Consider the following 17,128-nt stretch of genomic DNA (forward strand, 5'->3'; position numbering starts at 1 on the left):
ACCGGAAAGTGAATCAATGTTTTTTCTCCAACAAACCGAGCGATATTGCTACCCCAAAAAGGGGTAAAACAAACACCGCCATATAGGGGTAAAACAGGAATTTTATAAGAAGTAATTCCTAAATTGCAAAAGCAAAAGTCCTAGAAATACTTGGCACAGTTCCTCGTCTGGGGATTTTGGGATTTTAATCCTTGTCTTACGTTCTCGCTCGGTACATATCCGAATTTCGTTGGTTCAGGTTTCGAAATCTATTAGTCTTTGTTTGTTTGATGTTGATTGAGATTAGTTTTTGCACTCAATAGCTTATTTGATTTTTTCCTGAAGAAAAGTATTCTGCTTCGGATCTAATGTTATTTACTGGATTATGATTTTTCTGGGTTTGATTTCTAAGTTTTTCGTAATTCTATGATTATCAAAATCTCTGCTTGATTGGAATTTTTTTTTGAAATTTTTGCTTTACTCTGTTTTCACTGAAACTCTAAATGAACTATGGGGTTACTGCTCCTTTAATTTGTGGATTACGTCTATCTTCGTTAATTATGAGTATTTCAGATATTGATTTGGTTATAGACTTGTAGCTTTCTTCCTCTGAATTTGTATTAACATGTTAGCATGTGGAACCAACTTATAAGATAATCGAACCATATTGGTTTGGTAGATGTTGTCATGTGACAACTACTTAACCTCTTAGGTATAGATGATTGTAAAAAATTAGTTCTTTTGTTTATTTATTGGTTCGATCAAGTCCTGTCCTGTTTAGAAGTCATTGGATTGGCAAAATGTGTTTTTCAGAGTTACTTCATCTTTTCAGCTAGTTTCTTTTTCCATTTTTTTTCTTTGTGGAATGCAGGACTGCAGGTTATCATTACTTCCATTGCAAACGTTTACCTCTTCTACTAAGAAAGATGTCTAAGTTCTTTGGTCCTCAGGTTTTCCCTTGAACCCTTTGTATCTTTAGTATGGTGTATTGGTTTTACTTACTTCAATTTTCTCATTGTATCTTGTTCACCAGAGTGGAAGTGACAGTGAATATGAGAGTGATGTTGATGATCGGTTGGAGGAGGTTCAAGATACCAATGCTGCTGGTGCCTCGCGTTACCTTGCAGGTGGCAATGAGAGTGATGACGAAGATCTCCATAAACGTGTTGTTCAGCCAACCAAAGACAAGCGTTTTGAAGAGATGGTCAGTACTGCAGAGCTGATGAAGAATGGCATGAGGATCAATGACTGGGTTAGTCTACAAGAGAACTTTGATAAAATTAACAAGCAGTTGGAGAAAGTTATGAGGATTACAGAGGCTGTGAAGGCTCCAATCTTGTACATCAAAACCCTTGTGATGTTGGAGGATTTCCTAAACGAGACTCTGGCAAACAAAGAAGCCAAGAAAAAGATGAGCAGTAGCAACTCCAAGGCCTTGAATTCAATGAGGCAGAGATTGAAGAAGAACAACAAGCTCTATGAAGACGAAATTAACAAATATAGGGAGTCGCCAGAAATCGAGGAAGTGAAGGAATCAGAGGATGAAGATGCGGAAGATGAAGACGAGGAGGATGAATTTGAGGATGACATTGATGATGACTCTGATTCTGGCGAGAAGGAAGACAACGATAAAGATGATCCCTCTTGGGAGAAGATGCTGAGCAAGAAAGATAAGCTTATGGAGAAGTTGTATAATAAAGATCCTAAAGAGATCACATGGGACTGGGTTAACCAAAAGTTCAAAGAAGTTGTGGCTTCCCGTGGCAGGAAGGGAACTGCACGATTTGAACTTGTTGATCAGCTTACACACCTGACAAGGATTGCCAAAACTCCAGCACAGAAACTTGAAATCTTGTTTAGTGTTATATCTGCACAATTTGATGTGAATCCTGGTCTCAGCGGACACATGCCTATCAATGTCTGGAAGAAGTGTGTGGGTAACATACTTACGATACTCGACGTTCTTGTCAAATATGATAACATCATTGTCGATGACACAATTGAGCCTGATGAGAATGAAACTTCAAAACCAGAAGATTTTGATGGAAAAATTCGGGTCTGGGGTAACCTTGTTGCATTTTTGGAGAGGATAGACACTGAATTTTTCAAGAGTTTGCAGTGCATAGACCCTCACACACGTGAGTATGTGGAAAGATTGAGAGATGAGCCGATGTTCTTAGCTCTTGCTCAAAACATCCAGGACTACTTTGAGCGGTCTGGTGACAATAAAGCTGCGGCAAAGGTGGCCTTAAGACAAGTTGAGTTAATTTACTACAAACCGCAGGAAGTCTATGATGCCATGAGGAAACTGGCTGAGCTGGTGGTGGAAGAAGAAGAAGAATATAGCGATATCCCCAAAGAGGAAGCTGGAGCTCATGCTTCATTCATTGTAGTTCCAGAGGTAGTTCCTCGTAAGCCAACCTTCCCAGAGAGTAGTCGAGCTATGATGGATGTTCTCGTCTCCCTTATTTACAAATATGGAGATGAACGGACCAAAGCTCGTGCGATGTTATGTGATATCTATCACCATGCTTTAGTGGACGAGTTTGTTTCTGCTAGGGATTTGTTGCTGATGAGTCATCTGCAAGACAATATTCAGCACATGGACATCTCAACCCAAATTCTCTTTAACAGGTCCATGGCACAGCTTGGTCTCTGCGCGTTCCGGGTTGGAATGATTACCGAAGCTCACAGCTGCCTCTCTGAACTCTACTCTGGTCAAAGGGTGCGAGAGCTGCTTGCTCAAGGTGTATCCCAAAGCCGATACCATGAGAAAACTCCTGAGCAAGTACATATTTTTGTTATTATTGCATAGCATCTTCTTTTGCATCTTAGGTTCATAAAACTATTTCCAATCTTGTTTAATTGGGTTTGTGATGTTCCTGGTGTATTCATTCATCAGTATATTTATATCGAGAATGGAGCTAACGGTTTGCAACCTTTTGGTCCGACCAGGAAAGATTGGAAAGGAGACGACAGATGCCATATCACATGCACATAAACCTTGAGCTTCTCGAAGCTGTTCATCTCATATGTGCCATGCTACTAGAGGTCCCCAACATGGCAGCCAGTTCTCATGATGTGAAACGCAAGGTGATAAGCAGGAATTTCCGTCGCCTGCTCGAGATCAGCGAGAGGCAAGCATTCACTGCTCCTCCTGAGAACGTTCGTGACCATGCCATGGCAGCAACCCGAGCTCTCACTAAAGGAGATTTTCAAAAGGCTTTTGAAGTTGTGAACTCTCTTGATGTCTGGAGACTGTTCAAGAATAGGGAAACCATTCTTGATATGGTGAAGGATAGAATCAAAGAAGAGGCTTTGAGGACTTACCTCTTCACGTACTCGGCCTCTTATGAGTCCCTAAGTCTAGATCAGCTTGCGAAGATGTTTGATCTCTCTGAGAACCTAGTCCACGGCATCGTGAGCAAGATGATGATCAATGAAGAACTTCATGCAAGCTGGGACCAGCCTACACGTTGCATCGTCTTCCATGATGTCCAACACAACAGATTGCAAACCTTGGCTTTCCAGTTGACTGAGAAGCTTGCTGTTCTTGCAGAGAGCAACGAGCGAGCAATGGAGGCTAAAACCGGTGGTGGTGGTCTGGATCTAAGTTCAAGGAGAAGAGACAACAATCAAGACTATGGAGGAGGAAAGTGGCAAGACAACATGGCTTACACACAAGGAAGACAAAGTTACAGCAGTGGTGGTAGATCTGGTTATGGTGGTAGCAGATCATCTGGGCATGGTGCGCAGAACCGAGGGACTGGTGGATATGGAGGAAGAGGTGGAATAGGGAACAGAGGAATGCAGATGGATGGCACAAGCCGTATGGTAAGTCTTAACCGAGGCGCTCGTGCGTAAACCTGACTTGGCTTTACATTTTAAGACATAAACCCAAATTAAAAAGGATATCTCTCGTTAGACTTATTTGTTGTTCTTACTGCTCGAAGAGCCTTCTTGACTTTTAGTTGACTCTGTTGTTCTATTTTACAAAAATATTAATTTTGAAAACAAACGTTTTATAATTAGTTATTAACTTATTATCGTCTACACTAATCGTTTGTTTAGTTTGTGTCTTCTACGTTTCATTTCTTAATAGCATTTTTTTCGTTTCGGTATTTTTTTAACTTTAAGAATATTAAAAGAAAACAAAAAAGGGATACGAAACATTTGGCAGCACAAAATCAAATAAATGGCAAATCACAATCAAAAAGTTAAAAAAACTTATAAAATAAATAATGCGTTGACTAAAGTCAGGGAAACCAAACCACACGTAGACGTCACTTTCTTAAAGTGGTGGATCAAAACTGGTGGCTATGAAATTTTTTATAAACAACTCTTAAGGTTCTCAAAATCTCTATATACTGCTATAATTAAAATAAAAAACGTCTATAATTTATTCTTCGCTCTCTTTCTCTCTCTCTCGCTTTGCCAGCGAACGTCCATTGGAGCTCCTCACTGCTCGCCTTAGGAGGGAGGGAGAGAGAGAGATTATCCTTAATTTTTAGCAAACAAAGATAAATTTGATAATTGGTCCTCTAATCCTCTCTTCTGAGGTTTTTGAAACCCAGAAAAATTTACTCACTGCCTCTAAATTTTCTACTCTCTCCTCTTTCTTCTTGACCTCTTGGGAAAGAGGGAGGGAAGAAGAAGATTCTCAATGGAAAGCTCAGGATCAGGCTCGGGGTCATGGCAAGGATTGATCCTTGTGGGTATTGTCACATGGATCTGTGTTTCTTCCTATCTCAATTTTACCTACAAACTTAGATCTCTCTTACAACCATGGGTCGCTCGTCATGTCCTTGGTGGCGTTCCTCTCATTCTCAGTATCCAGGTGTGCCTATTCAATGAGCCAATTAAAAGTTTACAAATCCCAACTAATGTATGTAGTAGAAACGAATTGAAGCTGATTTTATTTTTTTGCAGAAATGTCAGAATGGAGTGTTGGATGCTTTCTTCTCAGCGCTATCGTGTGTTGTCTCTGTGCCCTTTTACACTGCTTTCTTGCCTTTGCTTTTCTGGGTAATAACTTCTTGTTCAACATCAAAAGTTTGTAGTCTAAGTTGTGGCTTTTTAAATGTGGATATGATTGTAACCAATGAGTGTGATTGCAGAGTGGACATGGTAGATTGGCTAGGCAGATGACTCTATTAATAGCGTTTTGTGATTACTTTGGGAACTGCATCAAGGTATTATTTATTAACTAACTATTGGGTGTTCTATTACACATTCTCTTAGTTCAAGACAATCAACTGTTAGTTTTATACGGCCTTCTGTATCTAGGATGTGATATCAGCTCCTAGGCCAAGCTGCCCACCGGTTAGAAGGATTACTGCCACCAAAGATGAGCAAGACAATGCAATGGAATATGGCTTGCCTTCTTCACATACTCTTAACACTGTTTGTTTATCCGGGTATCTTGTCTCTGAACTCTGACACTTTTTGTTGTAGAATCCCATTGTTATTATTATTACCTAGCAGAGAATGTTTGTTCTTCGTACTACAATGCAATGAAGACAACAAATTTGTCTAAATGCTATAACCCGGTATGGAAACCATAGTAATATTGATGGATCAACTGATGCTTACTGATACTATCAGTCTGATAGTACAAATGTGAAGCATTTAGTGTAATCTGCTTTCCATCAGGGGGCTCTTTGGTAATACAAATGTTATTGTGGGTATTGGAGTTCTTAACACTCGTCTCCTCGTTCGTTGGTGTTTCAGATATCTACTTTACTATGTGTCATCATCTGTTGGATTCGAAAATGTGTCTATCCAATACTATGGATTTGCCCTTGCTTGTCTGTTGGTAGCCCTAATAGCCTTTGGTAAGATTCTACTAGAGAAAACATACATTTCTTAACAAGTTTTTGATTCCTCAATTAACCTCATTTTTTTCTTCTTAGGAAGGATTTACTTGGGTATGCACAGCGTGGTCGATATCGTTGGTGGTCTTGCCATAGGAGTCCTAATTCTAGGTCTATGGCTATCCGTCACTGACCAAATAGATGATTTTATTACCTCAAAACAGAACAGTAAGCATCATTGCTCTTAGTTTTTCTACAAACGAAACACTGAATAACAAAGAAGCTATAACTATGGATTGTGCAGTTAGCTCCTTCTGGACTGCTCTGAGTTTTTTATTGCTCTTTGCTTATCCAACTCCTGAGCACCCAACTCCAAGCTACGAGTATCATACCGCCTTTAACGGGGTTACACTAGGAATCGTAAGCCATCAAGAAATGTTATATCGTGTAAATGGTTAATGCAGACAATGACCTTAAAATGGCGGTTTTACTTGTGATAGGTGACTGGAGTCCAACAAACGTACAGCCAATTTCACCATGAGGCAGCCCCACGAGTCTTCTCACCAGAGCTCCTACTATCAGCCTACATTGGGAGAGTTATGGTAGGAATACCAACAATACTCTTAGTGAAATTCTGCAGTAAATCCCTTGCAAAATGGATCTTACCAACAGTTTCCAGTGCACTTGGGATTCCAATAAGATCTAGCACATACATTCCTAAGCTCAAGCTCAACAGTGGGCATGCAAATGGGAAGAAGACAGACGAAACCAAGTTCTCCGTTGGGTATTTGCACAGGATATGCGAGTTCTTGTGTCAGGATTCATTTGACATAGACACTGGAATTAGGTTCTTCCAATATGCAGGCCTTGCCTGGTCCGTCGTTGACCTTGTTCCTTCCATATTTTCTTATATTAACTTGTAGTTACAACTCCAGTGTGGTTATATAAAATCAGTGCTTCGACATACCATTGTTCATCGCTCGTAATCACTTGACCATACAAAAAATCTCCAATGTGGATTTAATTAGGTTAGATTTCAATGAAAAGGGTGCCAAAACGAAAATATGGAACAAAGGGGATAACGTGAAATAAATCGGAATAATATCTCACAATAAACATATTCTGATGCAGAAGGGAGCTAAATAAGTTCAGCCAAACACATGTTCATAAGAGGTTTTAAAGTTCATTGACCTCTTTGCCTATATTACACTATTCCAAGGGAAATGGCTAAATTGATTTTAAGCAACCTGGAACACAAATGCGTTGAACCAAATGGAATAAGCAGAGATCTTCAAAAACCAACAACTGGACTTTGCCGCTGCAGGAGGAGCTGAGTGTCTTCATAGGAAGTAGTCGGGTGTCCTTCGAGTCACATCTGGCTCTCCTCTCCTCGGTGCTGGTTCGAACTGTTGCAAAAATTAGACTCATGTTAGTTTTCATTCCCCAGAAATGCAGTCAAAACAAAGATTTCAGAACGTAGTTTGGGAAAAAGACCTGAATGAACGTGTGGTTCCTGCAGTCATCGACCTCAAGAATCGAGGCCATGTTTCCACAGCGATAGCAATAGTTTGGTGCACTGAATATAGTAACCACCTTTTGCTCCTGTCAACAGGAATACATTTTTACATAGTGAGCTAAGAATCTTAGATTTGGCAAATCTATGCAAGGAAGATGAGTTTGATTGTATTACATGTGCCCAGTTGAATCCATCCATAACCAGCTGATGCGCTCGGGCGATCAGCTTTAAGTTGTTAGTGTGATTGAATTGTTCGGAAATGTCCTATGGAAACAAAATTGAAAAAAAAGAAGTCAATTACACACTTATTTGGAAACCCAAAAAAAGAGAGATTCAGGACAGCTTCTGAAACTGAGGCTTCATAAATCAATACCTGACCAAATGTATATCCAGCACCACGAGGAGAGATTCCCCAGCCACATCTGTCATCAGGATCAGACCATAACAAGTCACACATAGGTCCTTCATGCGGAACTTCTTGAACTCGATCGAAGTTCCTAATGTTGTCAAGTGTCTCAATAGATGGTGACAATCCACCATGAAGACAGAATATTTCCGACTCCACCTGAACACAAGGACATACAACATGACCAGAACAGCCTCCATATTTTTCGAAATGAAAAACTCTTAAGAAACCATCAGTTTGATCCGACAAGTTATATTGAAATACAAGTAACAATTGCAATTTATATTTTCATTCACAGCTTCCAAAATATAAACCATCTCAAATAAAAGTGAAACATGCCAACCAAGGGCGCTAACACACGCAAGAATGCATTAAAAAATTCAATCTTCTCAATGAATTGGATATTAAGAGCGCTAAACCAGACAATGGGTCATCTATATTGTAGGAGTAAGATTTCAGATTGAACTTCATAAAAGTGGAAAAAACGATGCAGTGTATATACTAAGTACTAACCAAGGCTGTCAGTGGGAAATAGTCAAAGAGGTCTGTAAATATTTTCCAAACATTTGCATTGCCATACCTGCAAGTAGAAACAAGATTTAAGCAAAATGCAAACGAAATAACCAAGAATATATTTCCTACAGGCATAGAAGGAGACATGTCTTATCAAGTTCACTGTTTGAGTAGCAGTAATTAATAACTAAGGTATGAAAAATACCATGAGAACAGTCAACTGAGTAAAGCAGTATTAATCAGGAAGACATGCAGAGATTTAGTTAAAGATATATCAGGACATGAATAAAGCAAGTTAGCAGGTTATACAACATAAGGGTGTTTGCCAGGGGACTCACTTTCGCAGGCATTCATCATAAAATCCATAAACCTGAGTAATCTGCCAGAACGAACAAACAGTGTATTAAACCATGAGTCAGATAAAAACTTGGGAGGACAAAAATTTGCAAGCAAACAAACTATAAGAAAACCATAGTTGACTTGCAAAATGTTTTTACAACATTTTAATTGTAAGAGGGTCTCATCAAAGATTTCAATAACAGATAGCAGACAGACTATGTCAATAGACTCACTGCCGTACACCTCAGAAGGTGAACATACAAGTAGAGAGACAAATGGACAAAAAAGTTAATACCTGACGACTTTCATGGTTTCCTCTCAGAATAGTGATTCGCTGCGGATACCGTACTTTTAAGCCAACTAACAGCTGCAAATGGGATTGAAAGAAATAGTATGAGAAAGGTAAATCTAACGAACGTACATAAACATTAAGATTTGAAAACTCCAGTATGGACAGTATATTCGATTTAACAGCAGTATGTATAATAAGACAGGAGATGTCATCCTACTTGGAAATCAGAATATTACTATTGAACAAAAAAGAAGTATGCAGAAGGTATAAACTTAATACCGTAACAGTTTCGACAGAATAATATCCACGGTCAACATAGTCTCCCATAAACAGATAGTTGGTATCAGGGCACTGCAAAAAGAGCCAAAATGAACATTTATCAGGTTTTCCGAAAGCTGGTGGCAGATGAATAACAAAAATTAGAACCAGAAACGAAACTTCAGCACTACTTTCAAATATGACCCCTGAGAAAAGGCTCCAATATATTCTGATTATTCAGTGAGCATCCACACAGACTTTGTATTCCCCAGCCAGAACTAATAATTGCTAGAAAGATGGACGCTGAATAAAAATCAAAACTTTCATCTATTCGTTCATTGTGCATCAGTAAGTGTTATAGATGTTACCTTTCCCCCTATACGGAAAAGCTCTGCAAGATCATGGAACTGTCCATGAATATCACCACAAATTGTCACAGGGCTTTTAACAGGCTGCATATAGGAAAAAAATATAAATAATAAGTCTACTTAAACAAAACGAATGAATGGGTCCTTAAATAATAGAGGCTAGTTACACAACCTATCAGATTGTAATTATAAATGCCAAGAGATACAAGAACAAGAACTGACCTGAACATTGCTTTCATCCATCAAGATCTCCTTAGCTTTCTCACATAATGCTCTAACCTAAATCAAATAGAACAATACTACACATGAAAAATTCATCTTTTCTCACTTTACATCCTAAAGAGAGATACAGGACTAAAAGTAATATCCATTATCAATTTGGCACAAGCAGTAAACAGAAAGAATAATCTTCACAGCCAAGAAGATATGTTACAGCTATTGATCAGTTTTCCCCCGATATTAGTTCCAGATGGTCTTTAATCAAGCTGAATCCTCACTCTCTCTCTCTCTCTCTCTCACACACACACACAAGCTAAAACTATTCATCATTTTAAATATTTTTCCCCGATTGAAAATCCAGTAATGCATCTAACTGATGAGAACTTTTTCACCTATCCAAAATGATAATTTTGGCTGAGGGTCATATCAAATGCGAGTTAATTGGCCTATTCAGAACCCAAAATTCACGTTGAAACAATAAATCTGCGATCGAATTGTTTTTCAACCCATACAACTAACATGAAAATGAACAACTCCATCAAAATGAAACATCAAATCGGCAAATTAGATACCCACAAAAAAAAATCCCACCCTTTCATTCGATACAAAATCTGAGATCCAATCATCGAAACAGTCTAAGCTCACCCGAGAATACAAAAAAAAAAAAAAAAAACTTAATTTGCAGATCCAACTTAAGAGGAGAAAAAGGAAAAGGTGCGAGGAAAGCTATAATCGAAAGAGTCTAGTACCTGTTGCTCGGAAAGAGGTTTGCACTGCATGAGCTGCGAGATCTGCTCATCTAGATCGAGGGTTGCATCCGTCGGAAGCGAATTGGCGCCCATCTTTTTGGATCCGGAAAACAGATCAGAAACCAGGAACAGGCTTCCAGATTAGGGGCAGCCCTAACCCTAAATTGGATGGATTCTGCGTATTCTTCGCGTTTTCCTCTTCTCTCTCTCTCTCGTGAAGAAGCGCAGAAGAAGAGTGAGAGGAAATCGAAATGAGAGAGGCGCGTGAGGGAATGGGGCGAGTGGGTTTGTACCTTTCGAGCCGTTTCTTTAATTTACGATAATACCCTCTCTTTTGAGATCTAAATGACAAGATGACAAAAAAAAAACCCCCCTCTACTTTCTAAAGTCTTCAAATAGTACCTAAAATATTTGTAATAACGTTTTATTCCTCAATTAAACCAAAAACTACGACTATTTAAAATCAACCTTTGAAAATAAAAGAGTGGTCAATTTATTTTTTAAACATTAAAAACTTCTTTGTTATCAATCTATTTCATACATTAAAATGCAGATACATCATCAACTTTAACAAAAGATGGTAGCTATGAAGAAATACATCAACAAATTATATTATTTATTTTTTTAGCCACATAACCATTTAAAGCAAACTAATTTATTTTTCATAATTTTTTGACTAAAATTGGTAGATGTTGAGTTGTTAATTTTTTTTTTCATCAACATAATGCATTAAAAATATAGGAATTGGTATCATCTGCAATTCGATTTGTTTATCCTATATGTTATAACCACTTAAACTTTTACTTTTTTTTTTTTTTTTTTGGTAAACCAAACTTTTACTTTTTAAAATTATAGTTTTAGACTTACTTAGGCAACGAAAAAAATTCCAGCAATCGAAAGATGTTGAAAGTTGAAACATTGTAAATTTAGGCTCTTCCAACATCCAATTTTAGAAAAAAAATCATGGGTTCAAGTGGTTGGAAGCTCAAATATAATTATGTTGAAAAATTAAAAATAAGTACATGCTACTAATTCTATTCTTATTAATAGAGTTACAATAAATTAAAATAAAATAATTTGGAACCTATTTAAAAGAAAAAAAATTATAGGACTAAAGGCATTCTTTGTTTTTTGGGCCTAAATCTTTTATTATAGGTTTTATAATTAGATTTTTAGATCTTGATGAGCCAAATATAAAAGAAGCTGATGTTTCTAATCTAATAGTTTTGGTCTCATATCGAAGATTAATAAAAGAAGAGTATAGTTATTATTATTAACATCTCTCACTATTTTCTCGCGTTGTGTCCGATCCAAAAGGAAACATCGAATTTAGGGTTTTTCTCTCCTTGCCCGAGCTTTTCCGTTGGGTGAACGAACGACTACCGTTGATTTCTTCGTTTTGATTCGATTCGATTCTCTCTACCGATTTTTGAGGTTCCTTCTTTTCTCTGTATCCTCTCCTTCTTTTTTTTGTTGTTGTTGTTTTTGGTTATCTCTCTCGATTTCGAGTTTGTAGCTAGCTAGGGTTCCTTCATTGCTCCATGCATTTGGTTTGAGGTGATATAAAACCCTTTCGATTTTGTAATTTGCGTTGCTTGGGTTCTCTTCTCTTATCAGATGGCTTGATTTTGTTTCTCTTCTCTAAATTCGTCTTTTTGAGTTGTTTGGTAGATTTGATTTGGGATTCTGGGGTTTCCAAGCTTATGGAGTTCCGATAAATCCCAGTTTTTTTGGTTCTTACATTACGCAGTTGTTTGTTGTTGATTTCTATGATTGCGTTTGTGCTAACTATAGACTTGTTTTGTATATTTGCCAGGTTCTTTATTTTCGCGGATAAGAAGGATACAAGTCACCGTAGCAGCTTGATATTTCTTTCGTTTATTGGATAAGATTTCTGCTGGGAAGCTGCAACTTTTTTCTAGTTTTAGGACGTCACAAATTTCAATTATGAGTGCATCATGGGCTGATGTGGCTGATTCAGAGAAGGCCGGTTCTAGGCCTAAACCTGCTTATGTTCCCCCTCATCTACGGAACAGGCCATCAGAGCCTGTTGCTGCTCCCTTGCCACAAAATGATCGTCCTGGGTATGGTGCTCAACCAGCTGGGTCTCGATGGGCTCCTCCTACCAGTGGGGGTGGTGCTGGTGGCGGCGGCGGCTACAGGAATGATGGAGGGCGCCCCGGATATGGTGGTTATGGTGGAGGAGGAGGTGGTGGCTGGAACAACAGGAGTGGAGGATGGGACCGTAGAGAACGTGAAGTAAACCCATTTGGAGATGATGTTGAGCTAGAACCAGTCTTTACTGAGCAGGAGAATACTGGCATTAATTTTGATGCCTATGAAGATATTCCAGTTGAGACCAGTGGGGGAGACGTACCTCCTCCTGTTAACACATTTGCAGACATCGATCTTGGGGATGCATTAAATCTGAACATTCGGAGGTGCAAATACGTGAAGCCAACACCCGTACAGCGTCATGCTATACCAATACTGCTTGCAGAGAGGGATTTGATGGCATGTGCCCAGACAGGGTCTGGGAAGACAGCTGCTTTTTGCTTTCCAATAATTAGTGGAATCATGAAAGACCAGCATGTACAGAGACCCCGTGGTTCACGGACGGTTTACCCTCTTGCAGTCATCCTCTCACCAACAAGGGAGTTGGCATGCCAGGTAACACTGAGAATCAACTTTTTCCCTCATAGAGTAGAGTTTCTTTTTGGGAAATTTTCCATATATATAATATACACACGTTTTTATTCTGTGATTTTTTGACAGATACATGATGAAGCCAAAAAATTCTCCTATCAAACTGGTGTGAAGGTTGTTGTTGCGTATGGAGGAACACCTATTAACCAACAGGTAATTATCATACAGTTATTTTATTCTATTTGGCTATTGTTATATGATTATAGAAGCTTATGCTTACTGATATTGGGTTCTGCTAGCTCTTTCCTTCGTAATAATGCCAGTCTCCTTTGTGAAAATATTTTTATTTTGAAGTCAGCAGTGCATAATACCGACAAAGAAACAAATCATGTATCTTTCACACCTTTTTCCCAATGATAGTTAACTCTGCCATATTGCGTGTATCATCTTTACATTCAGAAGAGTTGGAATTTGCAGGTGTTAGTCAAATAATTTTAAAAGCATTGATTTGATGTTCTCATTTTTCATTGTTTATACAGCTCAGGGAACTTGAGAGGGGAGTTGATATCCTTGTAGCAACTCCTGGCCGGTTAAATGATTTGCTAGAGAGAGCTAGAGTCTCCATGCAGATGATTAAATTTTTAGCTCTTGATGAGGCAGACAGGATGCTGGACATGGGTTTTGAACCACAAATCAGAAAGATTGTTGAACAGATGGACATGCCTCCACGTGGAGTGAGACAGACAATGTTGTTCAGTGCTACATTTCCAAGGGAGATCCAGGTTGGTTTTACTTGTCCACGAAACACCCTTTCCTTGCTCTTAAATTCTATTTTATTGAACTAGCATGGTAGTTATGTGTCAAGAGGATAAAAGGGGTCTTTCTTTTGTATTTGTAACTTTGTTCCTAACCAGATCATGATGGGAAAACCTTTGATGATTTAGTTTTAGAGTGGCAAAATGCTCAAATGCCTTATGAGTGTTATATTTCGTATGTGAGAACTGCTGCATAAAATTCAGCACGCTCAGGAATGATCAATTCTTAACGTTCGTTTATTAATACTTTATTTGTTCTTGTACAGAGACTTGCAGCTGATTTCATGTCAAACTATATATTTTTGGCTGTGGGAAGGGTGGGTTCAAGCACTGATTTAATTGCCCAAAGGGTTGAGTTTGTCCAGGAGTCTGACAAGAGAAGCCATCTCATGGACCTGCTTCACGCGCAGAGAGAGACTCAAGACAAGGTAATGCGATAGTTACCATCTGTTGTTTACTTATCCAAGATTTATTATCATGTCACATGATCATAATTCGTCACGCTCTGACCAATGCTGGCTTTCTTCTCTTTTTATTAACAGCAATCATTGACATTGGTTTTTGTGGAGACAAAGAGGGGGGCTGACACTTTGGAAAATTGGCTGTGCATGAATGAGTTTCCAGCAACCTCCATTCACGGGGATAGAACACAACAGGTTCGTTGATTTATTGAAGTTGAATTTGTTGATGTAATTGTGAACATCAAACCATACTATATGCTTCACTCCCACTAAAACTAAAACCAAACTATTGTTACAAAAAAACCTGTGGATTATATTTGCTGAAATGAACTCTTTCAAGTTCTTCATCAATAAATGTGTTCTTTGTTGACTATAGCTGACTAAATTTTGTGTTGTTATGCGTTCAAAGGAAAGAGAAGTGGCGCTGAGGTCCTTCAAAAGTGGGAGGACACCCATTTTGGTTGCAACAGACGTGGCAGCACGTGGTCTTGATATTCCCCACGTGGCTCATGTTGTAAACTTTGATCTACCAAATGACATTGATGACTATGTCCACCGTATCGGACGAACAGGACGTGCAGGCAAATCTGGAGTAGCAACTGCTTTCTTTAACGAGAACAATGCATCACTGGCTAGGCCGCTTGCTGAGCTGATGCAAGAAGCCAATCAAGAGGTGCCTGAGTGGCTCACACGATACGCTTCTCGTGCTTCATTTGGTGGTGGTAAGAAACGGTCTGGTGGTCGGTTTGGTGGCCGTGACTTCAGAAGGGAAGGTTCTTACAGTAGAGGAGGAGGAGGAGGAGGAGGAGGCGGCGGCAATGATTACTATGGTGGAGGAGGCTATGGTGGCGGTGGATACGGTGGTGCTCCAAGTGGTGGGTATGGTGCTGGAGTGACCAGTGCTTGGGATTAGCCGACTAGGCTCCCCCATTTTTTTTCTCTTTTTAACCTGACTATTTATTTCTTATCTTCGACATTCCCAAGAGAGCACATGTATTTTCCCCCACCTTTGAGATCTCTCATTCAAGAGATGGATTTAACTAATCTTGCTATTAGGTGAATCTCTCTGTTTTTTTTTCAGGCTATTTTTAGGGTTTGTCCTAAAAGATAGACGGTAGTTTTTTTTCCGATTTTGATCTTGTTAACGGTTTCTTCTAACAAATTCACTTGTTAGTTTGAAATCCAAATTGCCTTTTTGTTTCCCTTTGTTGTTGTTGACAATCTTTCTTGGTGAAATACAATCTCTCTTTATATCCTTTTAATGATTTTATGCGTACATAGTTCAAACTCCATTCCAGTACTTAAGAGACAAAATGCAGTTGAATTGGTGCTGTGTGTAAATAAATTCAACAACTATTGCTATTCATCTTCGGAATCTTCTTCAAGCTCACTTCCTTCCACAATCTCTTCTTCTTCAGAGCCTTCTTCCGTAAGGTCATCCTCTGGTTTATCAAGCAAGAGTTCCTCTTGAGAGACCATGCCTATCCCTCTAGCGCGGTAAAGAAACCCTGTTCTCATCACATGATAGAACTTATCTCGAAGACGAGTGAGAGGATGCGGGTTCACTAGCTTTCCTCGACGATATCCTTCTTTGAGAATCACAGTTGTTGTCTTACACTTCAATGAGAGGTAGAAAATCCCGGGATATCGAGTGAATAGACGAGTGAACTTATGCGGAATATTGAGCTCCGCTCTCATGCTTCTCAAGTAGTTCCTCTTGGTTTTCTTGTGGATAGTCAAGCTGAGTAGCTCGTGCAAAACTCCCACAGCTCGTTTCTCCATGAGATCGCTTTCTGGGTCTATGTTACTTGAGTCATCGTAAGGAGAAATGTAAGGAAGTTTTTGAAACTCATCCATCCATGCTTTGACCTTCTTCTGTGCTCCATATCCTCTAGGAAAACTCATAGGGAACGTCAACGTGGACTGACCTCTTTTAAAGTCGCGGTAACTAGAGTCATCCCCGGTAACAACATTGCTCTCGTTCCGCTTCTGCAGCGCGGAGAATGCGAATTCATCATGCCATTTTACAAGCTTGAGACACGGGTTTCCATTAGAGGCCTTGACGAAGCAGAAATGATCAGGGTATTTCATGACTAGCGTCTTTTCGTAGTTATCTGGTAACCCGAGATCAAACTTGAGAGAATGTAGTGATCTGAGAGAGACGGTTTTTGTTCTCATCATCATCAAAACTCGACAGAGTCTCTCCACTGTATCAGCCTCGTGGCTTTGATGAATAATCTCTTCCTGTGAGTCAAGCATTAGTGCTGTGTCCGTTAGCTTGAAACATGGTAAGCTCGCGTAACGCGCATGCGGAAACTCGTGAAACAGAGTCGGATACCTGCATATAATGTCTGACTTTCAATAGCAGTCTTACGAGTTTCTATATTACCAGCAACGATTATGAAATTTCTAGGATTTGATACCTGCGCAAGAAGCGGAGAACAGGGACGGTGAGACCGAGGAGTTTTTGCCAATCGGCGACAGATTTTGCGGTGAGGAAACCGGTAGGAGATCGCTTTATGGCATCTTTGAGAATGCAAGCTGCTTTAAGATCGGTCTCGGTATCAATGACGTGATCAAGGTTCTTGTTCTTCACCCACTTCAGTCTCACTTTCGCCATTCCACCCATTCCTCGCCATTGTTGATGCTGCTGAAACAGCTTACTAACTGAGGAGAGAAAGCTTTGGGATTTGGCGAACATCTATAGTGATCTGATGAAAATGCGAAAACTTGATGATCTGTAATTGAAACTGC

At 39.3% G+C, this 17,128-nt stretch overlaps 5 protein-coding genes across 7 annotated transcripts; 3 read left to right on the forward strand and 2 right to left on the reverse strand.

The window, feature by feature from the left end:
- The first annotated feature begins 143 nt into the window (after nucleotides 1–143).
- Nucleotides 144–4,034, forward strand: LOC17886854 (eukaryotic translation initiation factor 3 subunit C). Of its 2 annotated transcripts, none has more exons than XM_006290519.2 (4): nucleotides 144–211; nucleotides 851–929; nucleotides 1,013–2,767; nucleotides 2,935–4,034. In XM_006290519.2, the coding sequence occupies exons 2-4, from the start codon at nucleotides 906–908 to the stop codon at nucleotides 3,841–3,843; spliced, it is 2,688 nt and encodes an 895-aa protein (XP_006290581.1). In that variant the 5' UTR covers nucleotides 144–211; nucleotides 851–905; the 3' UTR covers nucleotides 3,844–4,034. The 2 variants fall into 2 exon arrangements, with proteins under 2 accessions (XP_006290581.1, XP_006290582.1); XM_006290520.2 differs by having other exon boundaries at nucleotides 150–238.
- Nucleotides 4,035–4,389: 355 nt separating this feature from the next.
- LOC17886756 (lipid phosphate phosphatase delta) lies at nucleotides 4,390–6,756 on the forward strand. 2 transcript variants are annotated; one of them, XM_006291149.2, is made up of 8 exons: nucleotides 4,390–4,816; nucleotides 4,909–5,004; nucleotides 5,097–5,171; nucleotides 5,266–5,396; nucleotides 5,710–5,813; nucleotides 5,892–6,020; nucleotides 6,097–6,212; nucleotides 6,293–6,756. In XM_006291149.2, the coding sequence occupies exons 1-8, from the start codon at nucleotides 4,643–4,645 to the stop codon at nucleotides 6,713–6,715; spliced, it is 1,248 nt and encodes a 415-aa protein (XP_006291211.1). In that variant the 5' UTR covers nucleotides 4,390–4,642; the 3' UTR covers nucleotides 6,716–6,756. The 2 variants fall into 2 exon arrangements, with proteins under 2 accessions (XP_006291211.1, XP_023637831.1); XM_023782063.1 differs by lacking the exon at nucleotides 4,390–4,816 and having other exon boundaries at nucleotides 4,919–5,004; nucleotides 5,111–5,171.
- A 99-nt stretch (nucleotides 6,757–6,855) lies between these two features.
- On the reverse strand, nucleotides 6,856–10,698 carry LOC17886074 (serine/threonine-protein phosphatase PP2A-4 catalytic subunit). Its single transcript, XM_006291462.2, has 11 exons — nucleotides 10,453–10,698; nucleotides 9,707–9,763; nucleotides 9,485–9,568; nucleotides 9,138–9,209; nucleotides 8,862–8,933; nucleotides 8,566–8,606; nucleotides 8,228–8,294; nucleotides 7,682–7,873; nucleotides 7,483–7,572; nucleotides 7,287–7,394; nucleotides 6,856–7,198 (listed from the first exon to the last, which is right to left on the reverse strand). The coding sequence occupies exons 1-11, from the start codon at nucleotides 10,543–10,545 to the stop codon at nucleotides 7,133–7,135; spliced, it is 942 nt and encodes a 313-aa protein (XP_006291524.1). The 5' UTR covers nucleotides 10,546–10,698; the 3' UTR covers nucleotides 6,856–7,132.
- A 1,006-nt stretch (nucleotides 10,699–11,704) lies between these two features.
- LOC17887408 (DEAD-box ATP-dependent RNA helicase 11) lies at nucleotides 11,705–15,575 on the forward strand. The gene is made up of 7 exons (XM_006292579.2): nucleotides 11,705–11,886; nucleotides 12,269–13,122; nucleotides 13,228–13,311; nucleotides 13,638–13,880; nucleotides 14,180–14,341; nucleotides 14,456–14,569; nucleotides 14,784–15,575. The coding sequence occupies exons 2-7, from the start codon at nucleotides 12,400–12,402 to the stop codon at nucleotides 15,285–15,287; spliced, it is 1,830 nt and encodes a 609-aa protein (XP_006292641.1). The 5' UTR covers nucleotides 11,705–11,886; nucleotides 12,269–12,399; the 3' UTR covers nucleotides 15,288–15,575.
- Nucleotides 15,316–17,095, reverse strand: LOC17886917 (protein WHAT'S THIS FACTOR 1). The gene is made up of 2 exons (XM_006292812.2): nucleotides 16,798–17,095; nucleotides 15,316–16,712 (listed from the first exon to the last, which is right to left on the reverse strand). Exons 1-2 carry the CDS (start codon nucleotides 17,073–17,075, stop codon nucleotides 15,734–15,736), a joined length of 1,257 nt encoding a protein of 418 aa, XP_006292874.1. The 5' UTR covers nucleotides 17,076–17,095; the 3' UTR covers nucleotides 15,316–15,733.
- Between the last annotated feature and the right edge of the window lie 33 nt (nucleotides 17,096–17,128).

The sequence above is a fragment of the Capsella rubella genome, unplaced genomic scaffold (assembly GCF_000375325.1).
Source record: "Capsella rubella cultivar Monte Gargano unplaced genomic scaffold, Caprub1_0 scaffold_5, whole genome shotgun sequence".
Lineage (NCBI taxonomy): Eukaryota > Viridiplantae > Streptophyta > Magnoliopsida > Brassicales > Brassicaceae > Capsella > Capsella rubella.

Coding starts and splice junctions, on each gene's coding strand:
- LOC17886854 (XM_006290519.2), top strand. CDS start 906: ATGTCTAAGTTCTTTGGTCCTCAG. Junction 930..1,012: donor CTAAGTTCTTTGGTCCTCAG/GTTTTCCCTTGA, acceptor CTTGTTCACCAG/AGTGGAAGTGACAGTGAATA. Junction 2,768..2,934: donor ATGAGAAAACTCCTGAGCAA/GTACATATTTTT, acceptor TGGTCCGACCAG/GAAAGATTGGAAAGGAGACG.
- LOC17886756 (XM_006291149.2), top strand. CDS start 4,643: ATGGAAAGCTCAGGATCAGGCTCGGGGTCATGGCAAGGATTGATCCTT. Junction 4,817..4,908: donor CTCTCATTCTCAGTATCCAG/GTGTGCCTATTC, acceptor ATTTTTTTGCAG/AAATGTCAGAATGGAGTGTT. Junction 5,397..5,709: donor AACACTGTTTGTTTATCCGG/GTATCTTGTCTC, acceptor TTGGTGTTTCAG/ATATCTACTTTACTATGTGT.
- LOC17886074 (XM_006291462.2), bottom strand. CDS start 10,545: ATGGGCGCCAATTCGCTTCCGACGGATGCAACCCTCGATCTAGATGAG. Junction 9,764..10,452: donor AACCTCTTTCCGAGCAACAG/GTACTAGACTCT, acceptor TATTTGATTTAG/GTTAGAGCATTATGTGAGAA. Junction 7,874..8,227: donor ATTTCCCACTGACAGCCTTG/GTTAGTACTTAG, acceptor CCTTGTGTTCAG/GTGGAGTCGGAAATATTCTG.
- LOC17887408 (XM_006292579.2), top strand. CDS start 12,400: ATGAGTGCATCATGGGCTGATGTGGCTGATTCAGAGAAGGCCGGTTCT. Junction 13,312..13,637: donor GAACACCTATTAACCAACAG/GTAATTATCATA, acceptor TTGTTTATACAG/CTCAGGGAACTTGAGAGGGG. Junction 13,881..14,179: donor CATTTCCAAGGGAGATCCAG/GTTGGTTTTACT, acceptor GTTCTTGTACAG/AGACTTGCAGCTGATTTCAT.
- LOC17886917 (XM_006292812.2), bottom strand. CDS start 17,075: ATGTTCGCCAAATCCCAAAGCTTTCTCTCCTCAGTTAGTAAGCTGTTT. Junction 16,713..16,797: donor GTTCTCCGCTTCTTGCGCAG/GTATCAAATCCT, acceptor CATTATATGCAG/GTATCCGACTCTGTTTCACG.